This window comes from Oryzias latipes, chromosome 5 (genome assembly GCF_053564925.1).
Source record: "Oryzias latipes strain Hd-rR chromosome 5, Olatipes_Hd-rR_3.1".
Lineage (NCBI taxonomy): Eukaryota > Metazoa > Chordata > Actinopteri > Beloniformes > Adrianichthyidae > Oryzias > Oryzias latipes.
This window is the reverse complement of record NC_136241.1, coordinates 10,745,873-10,766,776: the sequence shown is the minus strand read 5'-3', so window position 1 is coordinate 10,766,776 and position 20,904 is coordinate 10,745,873. Positions and strand designations below refer to the sequence as shown.

The window sequence follows — 20,904 nt, the reverse complement described above, 5'->3', positions numbered from 1 at the left end:
CAGGTTTTTGGAGAATCCTACCCAGCAGGGCCTTGCTTGAGATATCGTATTAGAAAAATGTAAATAGCTTTTAAATGACCCTGGGGACTATGTAATTTGCTGGCTCTATTCAAGTCTGAAGGACAGTGGAAGTATCCAGTGTCACAGTCTGTATTAAAGCCGTCAGAATCCGAGTTTTGTGTTTCTGCTGTCGACCTGCAGCAGGACAGTCTGTGGTTAAGCCTCACAGGTAAATGTCTCTGGGGGATATTCTCTGCTCAGACTCCGCGCATACCTGTGTATCTAATGAATGCCGCAGAGAGACAGGCTGGAATCACAACAAGTCATTTTTGGATTCTTGCATGTCTCCATGTGATGTCTCACACGCTCCAAACCCCCTGACCAAAGCAGAGAAAGACAGGCTGCAACAGACGGTGCACAGATAAAGCACATGTTCAGGTCAGGAGGTCAAGCACCCAAGGTTTGTGAGGGATTTCTTTTTCTCCCATCCAAAGGGTTTTATTCTAGACATGAACAGATTTAATTAGCCAATGTATGTTCTTTAATCTCCTGCTTTTGCCTTTTACTGTGTAAAACTGAACAGCAGATATAATGTTACTTTCTTTAAGGACACACTTCCTGCATTAGTTATTGCCCTTCCAGCTTTCCTTAAATGTTTTGACAAAACAGGGTTGAGACATAAAGCTGGTGTTTTCTTGACATCATTCAGGTTCTGCGTTTGGGGTGATTGGCTGTAAGCAGCACTTTGACTCTTATTGCTGTGCTTTCTGTGACATTCAGCTAAAGTCACGCTGGAAGAAAAAAGAGGAGTCTAATGAGACGTTAGGCAGCTGTCAGTTTCAGGTTATACAACCACAATAGATGTGTAAATATGTGTACACACGACCAAAAGGCTCTCCTCGTGCTTCACTGACATAGATCTATATAAAAAGGATTAGAAGAGTTTAGGACCCAGCCGACAGAAGGTTTAAAAACAAACTTGGGATTTTTGAGCCTTTCTTATTACTTAGCATTCCTGAGTGGCATAACATTCAAAGATAACCTAAGTGAAGGTTTTGAGGTCAATGAGGTGCACGCAGAATTGTGTTTAATTAATATTTACAGCCCAGAGACAGATGGTGTCTGTCACCAGGACACTCAGCCGCTCGTCTCTGTTTTCTTGTCAAAGCATGCCTTTAAAAAAAAAGAGCGGTTCAACATCATATGAATGGAGGAGCAGATGATCGAGCTGCACATTTTTTAGGCAAAACACCTGCAAGGGAAGGAAAAAATACAACAGACTCTCCACCAATGGTGTCACAAACACTCCTCTCAACTGGCCATCATAACACGCGTGCCCCAGAGCTCTGTCCTGGGTATCCCTGTTGTTTATCATTCACCTTCTTCCCCTTGGTCGTATCTTCCATCAACGTCAAATACAATTTCACTGCTATGCAGATGACACCCATCTATACATTTCTACCAAACCAGACTCCACCCTCCCACCTGCCTCCTCTACCAGTTGCTTTCTTTCACTAAAATCCTGGTTCAGTTCTAATTTCCTCAAACTAATCAGCAATAAAACAGAACTTCTACTTGTAGAAGTCTGCTCTTAGTAAAATGAAAAATGTTATCATCCCTTTTGACAACTCCCTCTTTTTTCCCTCCCCTCATGTTAGGAGTCTGGGTGTCATCCTTAACAGGACTCCTTCCTTCACTTTTCACATTACCGATATCCCTCAGACTACCTACTTCCACCTCTGGAACATCCGACATCTTTGCCCTTCCCTCAGCCCTCATTCCGCTCCCGTAGTGGTTCACAGCCTCGTCACATCTCGCATAGATTATTGTAATTCACTTCTGTTTAGACTCCCACAAAAAACTCTCCGCAAACTTCAACTGGTACAAAGCTCTGCCACCCACGTCTTCACTTGGACTACAGCTGCTAATCGAGTCACTGAACATGTCACATGCCCAAAACTGAGTCCCTGATTGGCAACACGTCGTCCACACCAAATTTTACACCCCTGTCTAGGGGCTTGTAAAAGAATGTAACATAAAGGTAAAAGAACAAATGAAATACCCCAATGACTAAAAACGTCTCACAAACAAACCCAAGCTGAAAATGAGCTGGGAATATACTTACAGAAACTATCAAAACTACGCAAAAACAACCAAATGCAAGGACCAAAGCCTCTAACAATAGCAATAATGGCAAGCAAAGTAAAGCTCTGCTGCTGCCAGCTGGGGGGTGAGGGGTTGGGGGATGACGTGGCAATATTTAAACCCGGAGCTGGACGTCCTTAGCCAATCACGTGCTCCAGACTAAGAAAAAAACAGAACATGAATGCTGCTTTTGTTTTATGCTGCAGCATAACGTTTTTTAACTCTGGACGCAATGCAGGGTTCAAATCGCACTGCTGCCAGACTGATGCGCCATATCTGACACTCAAATCTTGCTGAAGGACCTTTGATCTGATCGCGTTTGTTTAGTGACTTAACTTGGAAACCGGACGCCCCGAGGCGAGAATTGTGTTCGGTATGAATGCAGATTTACTTGATACATACTTCACCATGTTGATACCAGAAATTGTCAGTAAGCAGTGATTGGTCCGAGTCGGTCTGAGTCAACATTTCTAAGGCAAACACTCTCATAAATCAGGACTGAGCTTCCCAACATATACACACGTACATGCACACACACACCCTCACAAACACAGACGCAAGGAAAGTGGGACCTTGGACCATCTGTCCCCTACCCATCCCATCCCTGGTAGGGGGAACTGGGCCCTTGGCAACGGAGGCCACGTCCCCTGGGTGCTGGTTTTCTGGGCCCGGCAGTGCTCTCTCCATGCAGGGAGAGGGATCCCTAAGCTCTCTGGCAAGGCCAAGAGCCGGGGATCGCATCACACCTGGGCCGGGGGTGTCGGGTGTGGTGTGGGTTCTGGTCCTTGCCCCTGAGTGCTGGGCCTCGCCAAATTTCCAACTGTGGGTGAGCCTGGTCGGGCCATGTTTACAACATCTCTTGTGGACCCCCTCTTCTCCTGTGTGCCCTCCTCCTGGGCGGGGGCGGCTGGCACCTGCCTTACTTCTTCCTGGACCTACCGTGGGCCGGGTGCGTGGCTGCCTGGAGCACGAAGCGGGTCTCCCTTGGGGGGTCCTGGCCCGTACCTGGGGTGGGGCGGGGGGATGCCCAGAACTCCTGGTGATGGGGTGCTCGTCTCGGGCTGCGGGCACTCTTCTCGGGTGGGGCCCGGCGCTGGGCCCTCCTGGTGCGGTGGGGGGGCTGCTCTCCTGGTTGGGCCGGGGCTGCGCTCTCTGTCCCTCCGTGCCTCCCTGTTCTCTGGCTCTGGGGGCCTCGGGGTGGTCCTGCTGGCCCTGGCCTGGGTGGCGGATGTGGTCACCCGAGGGGCTGTTGTTCTCTGCCTACTGCCGAGTTGCGATGGGGGGTTCTGGCTGCCGCACCTGCTGCGGCGGGGGTCTTGGTGTGGGGATGGATGGGAACTCTCCCTCCTTCTTTTCACTTTCCACCATCCATTTTAGAAGAACATAAACACTCACCTGAGCACAGGTGTTAGCTCACCTTTGCACAAACACTTTTCCTGATTGAATGAAATATTTCACACTAGTTAGTCTGAAAGCATAAGAATGCGTGTGTGAACACTATCGGTATTGTGTACATGTTGACATGTGGACATTTTTGCAGCTAACAGGTGTGTTTATAACATTTGAGTGTGTGTGGACAGGCCCCGCCCCTTCTAGATTTGTATTACATCTGAACCAGACCGTATTGATAAACATCCAGCAACTTGTTGCTTTATGCTGCTTCATTGTTTTACCCCCCCCCCCCCCCCCTATAATCTCCCTTCTACCCCCCCCCTTAACATCCCTCTCTCTTCTTCCCTCTTTTCCTTTTCTGTCCGGTCGAACACAAATGATCTACAAATACGATTAAAATGAATAAAGTTTGGCCTCGATTACAAAAGGGGTTTATTCAGACATACCTCTGGTTTGTCAGAAAATTCAGAACCCCTGTTGTTAAAGTAAAATAGGTCCAACACAAGAGGCCTTCAGATCTCATCTGTTTGCCAAGCTGTTGGACAGGACAAGTTAAAAAAATAAATAAATAAATAAATCAGGACTGAGCTTGTTGGAAGGCCACACCCCTAACACTTGAAAGCGGGCTTGAGGTAATCTGTCAATCAAATGCTTTGAATGTTCGACATGAGACCTCATACTTTTATTGAGGCATCTGATTGGTCAGTATATCACTTGAATAACTTGCAAAAAAGAAAAAAATAGGACTTGCTAAAACAAAAATACAGTAAGAACAATTGTTCTGACAAATAGAATGACTGTTTATTTCTCTATGGGTGTCTATGGGATTTTGGATTCTTGGAACCAGTGGGTATTTCCTGTTTGGAATGTGAGGAGGGAGGGGCCACTTAGTCCAGTTCTCATATACAGTCAATGATTTGTATTGACATGCAATTTCACTCTTAAAGCACCCAAAAGTTAGGTTTAAAAAAAACAGCATTAAGAGTGTCTGTTAGGAGTCCAGCAGACTCATTTATATAAAACTAAATTGGAATAGTGAATAAGTAAAATATGTCTTTGTTAAAGTTACAGTTTTTACTTTGACCACAAAAAAAACTATCACAACTATTACAGTTATTACAAAGCATGCATGCGAGTCCCCTGGAGGGACTAGTACATTAATAATCCAGACAACAGAGTTTCTCTTTTTTATGTTTTCGGTTGCTGGAGTGCCTTGTGATTTTTCTCTGGAAAAAAGTGAACCTTGGCACAAAATGGTTTAAAAACGTTTATTTTAATATGATCTGTGAGCCCTTACAGACATTTGTGTTCTGCTTCATCTTTAATAAGACATTTTTAACTTCTCTGGTTCCGGGAAACCCACTTCCACTTCTATTCCTATTTAACAGTTCCGTTCTGATGTTTGCCGCAATTACAGGGTCTCGGGAAGAAGCTCTTGCTCAAAACTGGCATTAAATACATCAAGTAGATGTTGGGGTAGAAATTATGGGATGAGACATTCATCGCTTTGAGTCAATGTGGTGAATTGTGGTAAGTGTGGCTTCCTTTCATAGTGACTCGATTTAGTGTGTTGTTTGCATTTTAGTCGCATATTAAAGAGCGCGTAGAACTCTACAATGTCAGCCCCATAAACAATCAGCTGCACATCTGGATTGCGATGGGTTAACAGCAGGGGGCAATGTTGAACTTGAACTGTGACATTCCAGAAAATAAGTGCATGGATGCATTTATACGAATGGACTCCTTTCCTTTTAGGGCCATTAGGTAAAGTTCAAACCTTTCTGAGCTGTCCTTGGGTCACGGCTGGGGTGCAGCATGAGCGTGTTACCATTTAATCAGGGGTGAAAAACAAGCGATATGATGTATTTTTTTTTTGTTAAAGGCAGAACATCAGCTTTTTTTCCCCACATCATCTGAATTTTTTTATGTAATAATCTCCTGTGGATCATATTGAAGTGATTCCTGACTCAGTTGACAGTCCAAGTCTCTAGTTTGAGTCATGTGTGTTCTCTGATCAACATAAATCATTCCGAATGCGAGCTGATGCAAAAACAGGCGAAACACATGAGGATTTACTTATTTACTTTTTACTTGCTTGCTCACTGATTTTTGGTGCAAAGGAGTAAACATATCATCCCAGATGACATTCACATGAATGAACAGGAAGTAATTGGAAAAAAAAAAAAATTCAAAATCTGGTCTGTATCAAAAGCAGTCCAATATCCCCTAAAACTTTACCAACTGAAAAATATGCTCGGCCAAACTCGTAAAACCCACTAAAAGCAAACATTACTTTCCCTTAAATCTAGCGGAGGCAGGTTTGTGCTGCTGTGTGTCAGACAAAATGCTTTATGGAGAAAGAGCTCCAGCAGAAGGCCAAAGGTGAGATTTCAGAAAAACTTCTTGAAGTAAATTCCAGTTCATAGATGCGGTGTATTGAGTTTCAGTAGCTGCCACATGTTGCAGGTCAGCAATCCTCTCTTGGCTCTTTTCTAAATTAAACTTGCAAACTCGGTTATGTGTCATTGCAACCACAGTCATGGCACCTGGTAAATGAAAGCAGCTGTGAGATCTGGAGGGAATGCAAACAAGGCCCAAAGGAAAGGAGAGGCACATGAGTGTAGCAGCAGGTTCTACAGGTTATTGTTGTAGGCACCATTCCACCTAATGATCCTTGATGAATTCTGTAACTTTTGAGCTTGTGACCTACCAAAATAATATCACTTTGGCAGTTTTCTTTGTCCCAGTAAGCCCCTTGTGGTCTGCTTAGACGTTTAGCTTCATCCTTAGCAGAACCAGCCAGAAAGTACAACACAGGAATGTAAGGTCCTACTGGAACTTGACTTCAAGAAAGGAAATGGAGATGTTTATTGCTTTGTTTCTTAAATCTTTACTTGGGTAGCCAACCAAAAATGTTCACAGGCAATTATTCCCAGGTTTGGTGTGACCGATCCTGACACTGTCGTAAAAAATCGACTTTGTTTAATCCGTAAAAGTCCTGAAATGAGCCGGAAACACCACTAGCATTGATCCAGCTAAAGCATGGCTAGCACAGGAGAACATTGTTAACAATGAATGGCGTTAGTTTTCCATGCAACATCTTACTTTCTAACATCTTTTTTCACTAGCAGGTACTGGTGGAGCTCATCTGACTATGCTGGCGTCCTTCGGTTACATAAAGTACTTGTTTGATTGGTTAATATAGTAAAAGATTTGAAAAACATATGAAAGACCTTTTGAAACTGGTATGTTGACGTAAGACTCAGAGTTATTCGGTAGCCAATGAGCTACTGGATTTAGGGGATGTCCCGCCTCCCCTCCCCTTGACTGACGTTTTGCTGATTTTACGTGTCAACAGATATAGAATCAAAACCGCAAGAAAATAAAAGCATGAAAAAAAATTAATGCGCAACTCAAAAAGTCAATTTCAGAATAAAAGCTCAACTCAAAACGACGATTATAGAATGGTGAGAAAACAAATTGGCAGCTGAGAAACATGATTGTGCTTTGGGTTATATCTTTTGGTTGCAAATTGTGGGCTTTGGTTCTCAATTTATGCATTTCGATTCGCGGAATTGGGGTTTTGATTCGCGGTTTTACGGTTTCGATGCCCAATACATTAGGCGCTGAGTTGAGACCATACCTTCAAACAAATAGTCTTCTACTGCTAAAAGTAGCATTTCACATCTTTTCTCCTGCTAAGTCAAAAGGTTTGACATGATAAAGACCCTATATGCTGTTTTTATATTTTGCCGTTTTAAAATGTAAATTAAGGCCGCAAAAATAGGTTTTAAAGTTTCACATTTTGTAAATAGTAATAGCTCTTTTCACAAATCCAGCTAAAACAGACATTTGAGGTTCTATAAATGTATTTCTTTAGCTTGGTATTCCTCTAACTTTAGGATTGTGTAAATTCTCCTTCATTACAGAAAAGGTCAGCCTCTCTTATTCCCCCCTTCATGTTTCTGAACAGTTGTTGCACAGCGTTATGTAATTCCTGGAGCACATTTTGCCCCATGAATATTGACCTTTGACTTTGAGCACAGACATAAATTGGACTGCAGACAGAGCTCAGGACCCCAGGCGTTTGACCTTTTTCTGGAGAACGTGAACTCCAACAAGCCTCCAAATTGACCAAATTCTCAGGCCAAGGAGAGAGAAAAAATGTCTCTGTGATTTAGCCTTTACTGGATGTGACACCTCTTTTCTTTAAAGGAGATTACATGTCTTGTTTCAAATATTTTGGTGTTTGTCCTCACACTGAGAAGACGGAAGGATGTGTTATGGAGCAAGTTGCTTTAGGGGTTATCAATGTTTTGCAAAGTTTTAACTTGTCCAAGTAGTTTTCTTTTTCTGTCAGAGATTTTGACGCATTTCCTATTTCCACCGCTTTTCAAAATAAAACAAGTGATAAACAGATGAAAGAAGGAAAAATTACACAGAGGCTATGTCTGAATGCCCTTCCTAGTCCCTAACTTTTCAAAAAATAGTGTGGGACCATCTAGTGCCCAGGATATTAAAAGCAATTCGGACACCGTGCTCACTGCTTTTTTTTTTCTTTTTAAAACAGCAAATATAACATACTGGTAATCGATTTCCCAAAGTAAGAACCTAAAATACAAACACTTTACAAAGACTATTCATGAATCCACTGTGTTCGTTGATGAGTAATTAAAAATATATTATTTTTTCGCAATAATTGTTGAAACGGTGGTCTATATTCACCATTCTAGTAAAAATCAATACACACTGGTTTTTCGCAGAGACTTCTAGGAAATTTCTAGGGCACTTGATTTTGGAATTGTAGATTTGGACAGTTCTACAACATGGCGAAAGCACTATATAGTGCCCTATATAGTGAGTAATAATAATAATAATAATAATAATTAATAATTGATGCTTTATCCCACAATGGGGAAACTCTTCTCCACATTCTGACCCATCCCCTGGCAGGAGCGGTGACCTGCAGACTAGCCGCGCTCGGGGGGCAACAGCTGGCTGGGGAGAGCGGGGATCGATCCGCCAACTTATCGGTTTTTGGACAACCTGATCTACCTATGAGTAGTGAAGGAATTCGGACACAACCAGAGACTCAGTGTGTGCACACGTTTCTTTCTCGCTTTGCAACTTTGACCTCTAACCCCCAGGAGTTTAGCATTCCTGCCTGCTTATTGAGCAGAAAGAGATCTAGAGCGATGCTGACCCCAGGCAGACCCACGGCAGAGCAGCATCACCAAATGTTCTCCATCTCTTTTGCAACCCCAAAACATGAATAGTCCAACCACCACCGTGCATGCAGCCTCATGGGTCCAATGATCACTTTACAGCTTCGCGAGTTTCCTGTTTTCATTTTTTGTTTTTTTACAGCAGCAATCTCTGTTGTGCAAGTTAAATGAAATGTCCTCATACACCCTTTCTCGCCTCAAGACTCAGACTTATTAAACCAAACACCTTCTGTTTAGTGCTGAGCTCAGAATCAGTCAACGTCCAAATTGCATCTGTAATTGAGTCACAAAAATAGATGCTGTATTTTGCTTTAATGATTGTGTATTTAAAAATATTGAAGTAAATGTTGTACTTTGTACAGCCATAAAAAGAGAGGACAGTTGTAAGTTTGAACTTTTCCAGATGTTGAAAGCTGAGAAGGAACTTACTTAATTGGCTTGTAAATCTAGCCTTGCAGTGAACTAGAATTTGCAAGAATATGCTCTTCGGGAAAACATGGCTGCATTCATTTCCTTCTGTCTTGTGCAGCAACTCATTTCTTTTATTGGCATGGAGAGAGTTTACAAGCTGACAAGTGCCAAATCACTGTTCCTGCTTGATTTGCTTCATTGCTTTGTTTGGTCTAAGATTCCCCCTGTTGGCATATTCAACAGAAAAAAAGGAGGCGTTGAATCAAAAAGGAAATGAAAGGGAGCTTTCCTGTCAGAGACCCATGTGGGTAAAATGAGATGTCAAAGCATCAGATGTAGATCTGTGTTGTGCCAGTGTAGAGAAACATCCATAAATCTGTCAAACACCATTCCTTTCATTCTTAATTTTAATATTATTTTGGTTTGCAGAGGCTTTGCAGCTTTAACATCTGCCGGCCAGACTGTCAGAATCTGCATTTTACCCTGGTCATTATGATTGATTGATGGGAAAGATTGCATCTGGTTTAGATGGTTCAGGCTTTAGAAGCAAAATTCATCTATAAATGAGCTTATTGAAAGCAACAACTCCTTATGGAAATGCTGATGCTCTGTGTGAAAGACCATGTTGGTGTTGAGTTGGTGTCTTGTGTATTTTTAACCCCCTTTGGTACATTTCCTGGAAGTGGAAGGAAATTGTAGTATCTGCTAAATAAATGTTTATTTTTTTCAAACAGATGTGAATGAATGTGAGGAAACCAACGGAGGCTGTGAGGCTGTCTGCTGTAACACCATTGGCAGCTTCTACTGCAGGTGTCCTGCTGGGCAGAAGCTAAATGAAGATGGCAGAACGTGTCAAGGTCAGTGGTTATTCTTCTTCCTATTATTATGCTGGTGATGCTCTACTCCCGTTTATGTATTGGGGATCGAACTGCCAACCCTTCGATCATTTGTCAAACTTGCTCAATCCTCTGAGCCGCTGCTGCCCTTTAACACTTGTTTATTGATTAACCCGAATTGCTTCCTACAACAAAGATTTCCTAAATCTCTGACAGTGCGAACAACTTGGACAAAGTAGAAGTTTTCTGAATATCATTATGTGTTGTAGATGTTCTGGTTGAAGAGTGTTTCATTCACATAGAACACTCAGGAGCCTCTTGATTCAAGAGGAAAAAAAGCAACAACCATTAAGTTTCCTGAAGGGATAAAATTTTAAAAGACATTGTCACACTGTATTGTCTCTGTGTGTACGTGTGTGTGTATATCAACCTCTTTTTGAAGACCCACTCCGACGGATATTGTGTTTTTGCTATTTTTAAAATGTTTTTGTGGCATTTTTCTCATGATGAAGGACATATGTAAAGAATAATTAAGCTTAACATTGTATTTCTGAGTATCTATTTATAAATCAATTAATCCAGCTGTATTAGTCACATACTTGAATTGCGTTGCAATGCAGCAGTGAAAGGATTTTTTGTGTGCCACTCCAACAATGAATTAATTTAAATAATTAAATAAATACCTTCAGAAAAAAATAAATACATATATACTATATATAATCAGCTCTTGGATGTGTGGTTGAGTATGAGCACCACCTGAGGAAAGAAGCTCCTCCTTATCCCTGTGTGGGTCCTCAGGGAGTGGTAATCTCTCCCTGAAGGCAGCAGGCAAAAGAGAAGTCCTGGCTTCACACCGCTTCAAGTAGGTGTCCTGTGGGCCTGGAAGGGTGGTTCTGATAATCCGCTCGGCTGAGTGAACCGCCCTTCTAATGGTCTTGACATCCTGCTTGTCCCCCATCCATGCGATGATGCTCCTGGTGAGGATACTAAAACAGTGCAGGTGTTGAAGTTCCTGAGTATCCTTGTAGGGATCTGGAAATCTCGCCGACGTCTGAGGTGGTAGAGACGCTGACGAGCCTTTGTCATCACGGTGCTGATGTGGGCTGATTGTGACGTAGAAAATTTGCTTCGCGGGTCACCTTCTCCACCCAACAGTATCGCCCAAAACTCAGAGGCAAATTTCTAATGAACTACTGCCGATCTACAGAAACTATGTTCTAGAAAACGACACAGGTTTTTAAATTTTAGCTACAAACAGCATATTCTTAAAAAAAAGACCAGTGGGAAGGGTTTAAAAAAAGATCAAAAGATGATCAGAGTGGGACTTCCAGGACATCCGAAATCCTATAAACCTTTGATCCCTATACCTTTCAAAATAACACTTCTGTCTGGGTAAAATAAACTGCATCCACTGCATTTTAATACAAATTTCCTTCAAAATAGGGCCTTTCAACCTTCTTTTGAGCCAAGGTTAACTTTTTTCTTCAAAAAACACTCAAGGGGCACCACCAATTTAAAAATAGGTATATATTTATATTCACGAATATAAAACTCTGTTATCAGTATTAACAATATACACTCATTCTTCTCAAAGTGTATTAAGAATCAAATAGACACACGAAAAAATGCCTTTTATGATCTTTCATATGTCTGCCTACTCGTGTGAAACCTGGTCCTGATGAACACAGCTGATGTCCTGCCAATCAGGTGAAATTTGAGAAGTGATCTTATAGCACACTAGAATACATTAGCAAAACTGGTTGAAATGTTCTGCTTTATTCATACTCTCTGAGCATTGTGATAAACCCAAAAGGTCCCAGAAAAAATCCTTCTAAGCAGCACAGCAGACACACTTACAAACACTGAAACAGCCATCACTGCTACATGCTGCTCCTTCTCTGTGGTCTGCGTAGCCTATACAATCCAGGATTCCCTGATATTAAGGGTTCAGGATGACCTTTAGGAAAAAATATCTATATATATATATACAAAATTGGAACCATGTAGTTTCAAGAGCAAAAACACAGGAAACTTTGCTTTTGACCTCTGGACTTTGTTCACTGTAAATATTTGTTGAAGCAAATTAAACTCCCTGTGACGACTCATGAAGGGAGCAGCCAAAGGGTAAAGAAGACAAATTTAGCTTAAAGCTTGAAAATCATGAAAGGTTTCCTTTAATATTTTCCAGGGCAAACAAAGTTTTTGTGCTACAAAAAAACAAAACAACAGCATAATACCCTGCACACACTTCTTTCTGAAACTTCCTGCCAGATTCCTTTGACTTCATGTTTTTCAGACTCGAAATGGCTATCAAAGTAGTAGAGGCCAACAATAACAGCTGGCACAGAGTGGTGAAGTTGTGTCAACACTCTGTCAAACAGACTTTACAGCAAAGGCCGTCACAGCCGGAGCACATGTCACATTCACAGGAACCCAAAATCAACCAGTATTCATTTCTGCTGTTATCCCCAGATGTGTACTTACTGTTAAGACAATCTTTAAACCGCTTGCAGAGGTGACATTTTCCTCCTCAGCCCCTATTGTTCATTTAAACAACTGCTGGGGCAAAGTAAACTGTAGTTTATGTTTTATGAGTTTCATAAAGTGCTGTCACGGTCCTTGTGCTGTATTTTCTGGCAGCAGATGAGAGCTCACAAAAAGACAGTTTCCCTGAAAGGCTCACTCCTTTCTCAGATGTTTCGATTAAAAATACTAACTTTGACTTCTGGCACATTTCAAATCAGCATTCCTTCAGCGGCAGCTTTTCAAACACATGCCAGAATCAAAGAAAAGTCAAATTCCTCAGTCTGGTAATATTCTTTTTGTTCTTCGTCACCTGAAGTACACTGGCTCATAAATCCCTCCTTTGCACGATTCCCCTAATATTACTCTAAATAATAAGCAAAAAGATAAAATGTTATCAGTCACTAAATTGAAAACCAAAAAACTTTATTTGAGCTGTTAAAGGACAAATGCATTTAACTTCTACAGTCTTGAGGTGTAGTGAAGGTGTAGATGAAGAGGAGGGATGTAGGAGAGGAGGTTGCATGATGGACATTAGCTCCAGCAGATGGGAGGGTAAAATGTGAAAAGGAGATGGAGGGAGGGACACAGAAGGGAGTAAAATACCTAATAAGTTATTTCTGTCCAGAGGTCTTTGCTACACTTATTGACATGAACGATTCAAACATAATGAACAAGCTTTTTTGATGGTTTTGCAATGTTTTTGCCATCTGGGTGGCAGATTTGGTTCCTGGTGGTTTTGGAGGCAGTATCCAGTCTGGCAGCTAACTTCCCCAACACTTATCACAGAAGGATTTGTTTTAGGCCTTACTGTTATTATGGATACCATGGCTACAACGTTGGGTACCTGCCAAAAGGTAAGGGATTGTTTTGCAGCTGTAACAGCTAAAATAAAACTGCCACATAATCACCTTAACGTTTTTATGATGTAATAAGGTTTCTGAAAATAGAAACGAACTCTCTACTAAGACAATGTTGGTTTGTGTTGAAGCAGAAGAGATGAGTCACATGAACTATGAATCGTTATAATGCGCAGACAAGCGCAGCACCAGATGAGTTATCCCCACATTATGTTAGCAGTCTTGTTACTGAAGATTCCTTTTGAGGTTTTGTGATCACAGCATGCAGATAAATCAATTAAAATATATTTTACACTTTTGCTCTTATTCCCTTTGAAATCGGGGAGTAGTGGCAATATTTTTGCAGAGAAGTCAAGACTTTTCCGACTTTTAAGAAATATATAGTCAGCTGAGCACAAATGAAAAGAAAAAAACAGATGAAATGGTTTTTCCAGGAGAGGAAACTATTCCTTTGAATGAATTTTGAGAAAATCCAGCGGCTGCTGAAGCTGTGGCTCCGGCTTGGCAGGGAATGTGGTCTGGACGTGAGAATGAGGCTGGAAGGGACTGTGAGCTGCAGCCGACAGAGTAACAGAAGCTCCTGATTGCTGGTCTCATCATGTGAAGAGCCAAACCAAAAGACACAGTGCTGCAACAGTGGAAAAATGGATGGATGCTTTCTGCCATTTTCCTGCAAAAATTGGAGCTGATGTTTAGCAATACTGAGACTACAAATAGGAAGAATTTAAAAGCCTCTTTCTGCTCAAATGAGTACAAAAGATAAAGATAATTTATATCTGTTTTACAGGAAAATACAGTTTTTCTTCAGTCAAACCGTGTTTCTGTTGATAAACCTTAAACATGTTATCTAATCTTGAGAATCTTGTTCCAGGTGTTTCCTTTCACAGATCTATTCTCAGATATAGACTTGGGCCAAATTCTTACTCTACCCCTCCAGCTTCTCCCTACCACTCCAATCGTAGGTGCATTTGAATAGATAGGGGTGTCCGAAATGTTTTTATTTAAGAAAAGGGTGTTCCACGTCGAGAACAAATGAATTTCTACATGTGGGTGTGATCTGGAGCACAGAAGTTTATCTTTAAAAGGAAAAGTAGGGACTTTTTGTTTTAGGATGACTTGTTAAAGTTATAAAACCAATGATATGTATTTTCCTAGCGCTGGCAGCTACCCGCCAACATAGATGACCGGTGAATATTGATGACGTCATGGAGGGTTAGTGCCGTCTGAATTCGAAGACACTATGGTTGTGTCTGAATTCCTTCACTAATCATTACATAGTGCAATATATAGTGCGTTGACCATTTTCATCAGCAGAACACAGTGGGTAGATAAATAGTCGTTGTATAAAACTCATATCAATTAGATTTTCACTTTGTAAATTTTGTGACATCATATTTGACGTTTAAAAAAATGTCTGACCTGGTATAACTTTCAACGTGCGTTCGATTGGCGCAGGATTTGTACATAGAACCTGAAAACAATCGTAGAAACTTGCAGAGCTGCACGTGAATGTAAAAGTTTTGAATGTGAACGCATGTTTGCATAGACATTTCATAGAAAGCGGCTGCCGAGGGCGGTGTAAACACAACTATTGACACATACAGTATCTCAGCAACATGAAGACCCCAGTGCTGATATTTAATGTGCACCACGATGCTCAGATGAAGAATGTTCTCCTCTCCATCCATTTCCACCATAAGTTTTGAAAAATTAGCAAAAACCTTTCCTGCCAAAAGGCAAAAGCCGCGAAGGGGGGTCTAAGGGCAGGGATGCCAGTATAGCTTAGTCAGATTGTTGGTTCAATTTAGTATTTTCCTATTGAACTCTATGTATTCATGATCCTTTTGAGTTCATATTTCACTTTTTCAATTACCGATACGAAGCCCAGTGAGACGATTGTTGTTGTGAATTTGGGCTACACAAATAAAATTGAATCGAAAGAAGCGGTCATTATGAAATTAGTAGGAAAAGCCCTTATATTGCCCCTAGTGAAATTATGATGAACTGCAGGGGAGAAAACATGGACCAAAGTTAATTACAATGGGTTTTTAAGGAACCCGTTGATCAGAAAATGTGGGTCAAATATGATGGCTACATAGGGTTAATTGATCTCAACTTTTTGTTGAAGGGTGGGAATTTAAAGGTGGGTGTTTTAAGCAGTTTGAAAATGCTTCACACTATTTAATTTGTTGCATTTGCGATGGCAAAGCTGAACAAGCAGGATTATCATTGACAAGAGTCTGCCAGCTTTAACCCACTCATACAGTCCTGGGTTTAAAACTATAAAAAAGTGAGATTTTCTCGTAAAATCTGACATTTTGAATAAAGATTCTTTCCATTTATTTTTCTGTCATTAACAGGATTCAGAGTTTTAATTGAATTTTCATGCATCATTGTAATCACAGGGATTTCATAGGATGCTTGTTGCAGTTTCTTGTCAAATTTCTCCTACTGACCCTTTTTTCTCCCAAAAGGTTTCACTTGGGATTAAACAACAGTGTTTTATGAAGTGTAAGCTGTTTTACCAGTTTGGGCAAGAAGCTGAAGGGTGTCCACACACCTTTTTAAAGAAAAGTTGTATCATTTCACACAAGGAGCTGTAAGCAGGAGTCCACACAGGGGCGAGATTCAGAGATCAGTGCAGATCCCTCAGGGGTGTTCTGCCGAGGAGCTCCCCAGACAATTTATTTGTCTTTGACACCTGAAATAAATACTGTGCAGAAACAGGGTTTGTTTCATCAGAGAAGTGTTCACACCGTGATGGCGTCACGTTTCACTCACCCCATCTTTCAGCTTCTTTTATTTATTTATGGTCAAAACAGTTGGCTGGGTGGAATGTCTACATTTTTCATGCTCCGATTCAAGTTTCCATATGTTTGCTAACCCAAGGGGCTTTGACATGAGGCTCAGGAATTTAAATTTGCTTTAAATGCTCTGTAGTTGTTACCACATGGATGGTATGTTTGTGTGAGTTGTGGTTTGCTTGTTAAATCCCTTCTAATGATGCACTTCTCTGTTGCATCCCTCCTAAAGCTCACATCTATGGAATGTACCGTACTTGCATTTTGGCAGTTACCCACATTTTCAAGTTATTACAAGAGGATTGGTTAAATTGTGCTAATTTTTGCCCACCGTGTTTCTTTTTTTCCCCTCACTTCAGATATTAATGAATGCCAGGTCCACAATGGAGGCTGCCAACACAAATGTGTTAACACAATGGGCTCCTACCACTGTGAATGCAACCCTGGCTCTCGTCTTCATGTGGACGGACGCACCTGCCTTCGTGAGTAAACTTTGCTGCTTTTTCTGTCTTTCTTAACCAGGAAATATTAAAAAACACTCAGTGTAAGAAAAAAAAGACTGATATATAGGATCACAATGTTGCTGTACTTAATGCTAGCTGGTATCTTTATTAGATACACTTTGCTAGTACTGGGTTGGACCCCCTTTTGCCTTCAGAACTATCATAGTCCTTGGTGGCATCAATTCAACAAGATATTGGAAACATTCCTCCAAGTGTTTGGTCAATATGGACATGATATCATCATCAATTGCTGCAGATTTGTCGGCTGCACATCCATGATGCACATCTCCTGTTTTATCACATCCCAAAGATGATCTATTGTGTTGAGATCTGGTGACTGGGGACGCCATTTGAGTCCAGTGAACTTATGTCATGTTCAAGAAACCAGTCTGAGATGATTCCAACTTTGTGACATGGCGCCTTATCCTGCTGGAAGTAGCCATCAGAAGATGGTACACTGTGGCCAACAACAATACTTAGACAGGCTGTGGCGATGGAGCCATCCTCAACTGGTAGAAAGGGGCCCAAAGGGTGCCAAGAAAATATCCCCTACACGATTATACCACCACAACCAGCATGAAACATTGATACAAAGCAGGATGGATCCATGATTTCATGTTGTTGACACCAAATTCTGACTCTATACCATTTAAAAGTCGCAGAAAAAATGGAGATTCACCAGACCAGGCAATGTTTTTCCAATCTTCTATTGTCCAGTTTTGGTGAGCCTGAGTGAATTGTAGTCTTAATTTCCTGTTTTTAGCTGACAGGAGTGACACCTGGTGTGGTCTTCTGCTGCTGTAGCTCATCTGCCTCAAGGTTGGACATGTTGTGTGTTCAGAGATGCTCTTCTACAATCTTGGGTTGTAACCAGTGGTTATATGAGTTCCTGTTGCCTTTCTATCAGCTGAAACCAGTCTGGCCATTCTCCTCTGACCTCTGACATCAACAAGGCATTTCCACCCATATAAATGCAGGTCACTGGATGTTTTCTCTTTTTGGACCATTCTCTGTAAACTATAGAGATGGGTGTGGGTGAAAATCCCAGTAGATCAACAGTTTCTGAAATCCTCAGACCAGCCCGTCTAGCACCAACAACCATGCTACATTCAAAGTAACTTCAACCTCCTTTCTTTCTCATTCTGATGCTCTGTTTGAACTGCAGCAGATCGTCTGGACCATGTCTACATGCCTAAATCCATTTAATTTGCTGCCATGACTAGAAATTTGCATTAATGAGCAGTTGGACAGATGTGCCTAATAAAGTGACCAGTGAGGGTAATTTTATAGCTAAAGATTATAATTTTATGTTGGTAATTTTTTGGTAGTTAAAAAAGAACTCTATGAATGTGAACTCAGCAGACTTCTGGAAGAGATGAATTATTATATTGTGAATATATTTGAGTTATAATTTGCAAAACAGTTCCTGGTTTAAGTGAATGTTTTCTTTCTTAGGCACATTTTAAAAACAGCATTTTTGTTCAAATTACTGTAACCTCATCATGCCTGAATGTATTTTCCAATTATATAAAAAAATATTACAAGTGGAGTCTTGGATGACATTGCAAATTAACGACATAGGGAATGAAGGGTTAAAAAGTTCAATACATCTCTACATTACATCAGAACTCCCCATTAAAACAATTTACATCATTGTTAAAATTATTTAAAATAATTTACAAAACTACATTCAATTAAAACTTGAGAAGAAATAAATTAACTTTGATCCACAATCAAAATGAAGGTATCAGGTCCAAGCAGGAAGATAAACCTGAAGATGTTGCAGCAGATATGCTGGCAGAATTGATCCGCATTGTGTACAGGCCGTAATGTTTACCTTCAGCTATTATGTTTGATTTAGCTTTTATAAAACCATTTTTACTTTTATTCAGGCTTTTGTCCTTTGGCAAAAATTCACTGAGCATGCTTGAACAACTTAGCATACTGTATTAAAAAAATCTGCCTCATCTCATCAGAATCCATTCAGTTGGTTCAGTCCCAACTTAAAGTGTCTTAGCCAGAACTCGTGGAGGTCATCTATATCCCACACACAAGCCAGCTGCTGCACAATATTTGGGCTGGAAAGCCTTCTGTGGTTCATCGTGCTCCAGAGATAAACGGATCTTTGCTTAAGCCCTTAAGCGTGAACAACACAGTCTTTGAGGCTGTTCTCCCTCAACCCCTTTTTCACTGAAGAGATCCAGATCCATCTGTTGCCTCAAAGAAGCTGAGAAGACCACTGAGCTCAAACTTCACTCAACCTCATCGACATATGAGTGTGAATCCACCGCAGACGTGCTGTCAGTCAAGTTTCTCCGTGATTTTTGGCCTTTTTTCCTTGGGCTGAATTTCTCATGGTTCAGGAACCAAGCGATCAACAGATGTGCTCAACGTCTGCAGATGTGTCAACGTGGCAGTGAAAGCCTCGCTTCAGAAGATTTCTACACATGTAACCCTGTGTCACAGTGTGGTGTGACTAGAGTGGCCTGGTCAACATAGGAGGCAGACGTCCTTAAAGTTCAGGAACAGAAGTTTTCATTCACAGCAAATCGACATTGTCTGCACAGCTCACACAAGCTCCTTCCCTTTTTTGGACTCCAGTTAATTGGCTGGCCACGCCCAGGAAGGAAGCCACTTGAATCAATCAATAAAGAACAGAAATAAAAGATAGAATTGTCTTGAAAAATATATACATTTTAGGTCCTGTAAACAAAGACAGACAAAATCAAATAAACCAAAAGGTAAGCAAACAAATCCAAACCCCTTCCAATTCCTATGCCCAATCCTGAAACAGGAAGTGAAGTTTTGTCCTTTGGGCGCCAGGAAGAGGAGGCGAGAAACGTAACAAAATCAAAAAACAAGTTTAAACAGGTGGTGTTTGTTTTGTTCTAACATGACATGTCTTAAAGTGATGAGTTATACTAGACAGGTGACAAGTATACGACTACTTTTTATCTCTTCTGCACACTTAAAAAAAGAGTTGACTGATTTGATTCTTGTTTTTTTGTGTCATGGACTTTGTTGCTTTGTTTTTGCTTTGCTCTTTCAGCCGTACGCTCGTGTGCCATCCGTAACGGAGGATGTGAGCACTCCTGTGTGCAGCAGTCTGCTGCTAATTTCCGATGTCGCTGCAAGCCTGACTACGAGCTGGCAGAGGACGGGAAGCATTGCATGCGTCAGTATCTCTAAACTTAATATGTCTCCTTTAAAAAAGTGAAAAGTAATTGTTTGTTGAAGGAGGAGGGACAGTGCACTTAAGTACTTCTAGGATTTTAACTATAGATGTTTGACCACATTAAAAAGACAGTGAATGCATCTACTGCCGTCTCCAAGGAATTCATAGCTGGAACATAATTAGAAGGAGTCATGGCTGTGATTTTATCCTTTTTTATATTACTTTTTAAAAAATATTTCCACCATTTTAATTTGAGAAGTGAAGTATAGATAAAGAAAGCTTAATAAACCCTAGTCATTAATGACTATATTTCAGATCCTTTTGCGTTGGAATTCTTGGCTGTCAGCAGCTTCCTCTCATTTCTGCGGAGCAAAAGTTTCCCATTCCAGATGTTAGGCAGGCTTGGACACGTCAAGCACAGGTGTAAATGGCTGGGAGAGACTGAGGCTGAGGTGAAAGGTGGATTTGAAGCTATTTAGATTCAATGAGATCCAGAACAGTCAGATTCATGCTGCTTTTTGAGCATCCCTCACTGACTGAATGTGGAATTGTGACGGTACATGTGTTTTATTGTGTACAGTGCAGAATCCCTGTGCGAATCAGAACGGTGGCTGCATGCACGAATGCCGGGTGGACGGTGGGAAGGCTCACTGTGACTGCAAGGTTGGCTACATGCTGGCTGAAGACGGACAAACCTGCGAAGGTACATCCACGTCTGCACTGATTGGCTACAACTTTATGAAAGTCTGAGAGATTGCATCTCAGTTGGAATTTTTAAGTCAGATGAAGAGTGATGCATTTCATTGGCAGGTGGGGTGGGGGGGTCTGTTTTACAATTTCTTTTGAATTTGGACACAAATGCCTTGACAAATTACAATGCAAAAATTTTAAGTGACTTTAAAATGAATCTGATAGAAGCAAGGAATTTAAATGTCATTTCCTATTATTATTTTGTAAATACTAAACTGCATTTTAAAAAAGCATGACCAAATTCAACATTGAATTGAAAATTGGGATTTTCAATTCAAACCTA

At 41.0% G+C, this 20,904-nt stretch overlaps 1 protein-coding gene across 2 annotated transcripts in view; it reads left to right on the top strand.

The window, feature by feature from the left end:
• Positions 1-20,904, top strand: part of megf6b (multiple EGF-like-domains 6b) — a 67,623-nt gene that overhangs the window by 30,471 nt on the left and 16,248 nt on the right. The window contains exons 5-8 of one of the 2 annotated variants that reach the window (XM_011474833.4): positions 9,908-10,030; positions 16,553-16,675; positions 19,746-19,871; positions 20,452-20,574. In XM_011474833.4, coding sequence (XP_011473135.1) covers positions 9,908-10,030; positions 16,553-16,675; positions 19,746-19,871; positions 20,452-20,574 — 495 coding nt within the window. Of the gene's footprint in view, positions 1-9,907; positions 10,031-13,163; positions 13,390-16,552; positions 16,676-19,745; positions 19,872-20,451; positions 20,575-20,904 lie in introns of those variants that run through there. The other variant, XM_020703144.3, reaches the window with a different exon arrangement.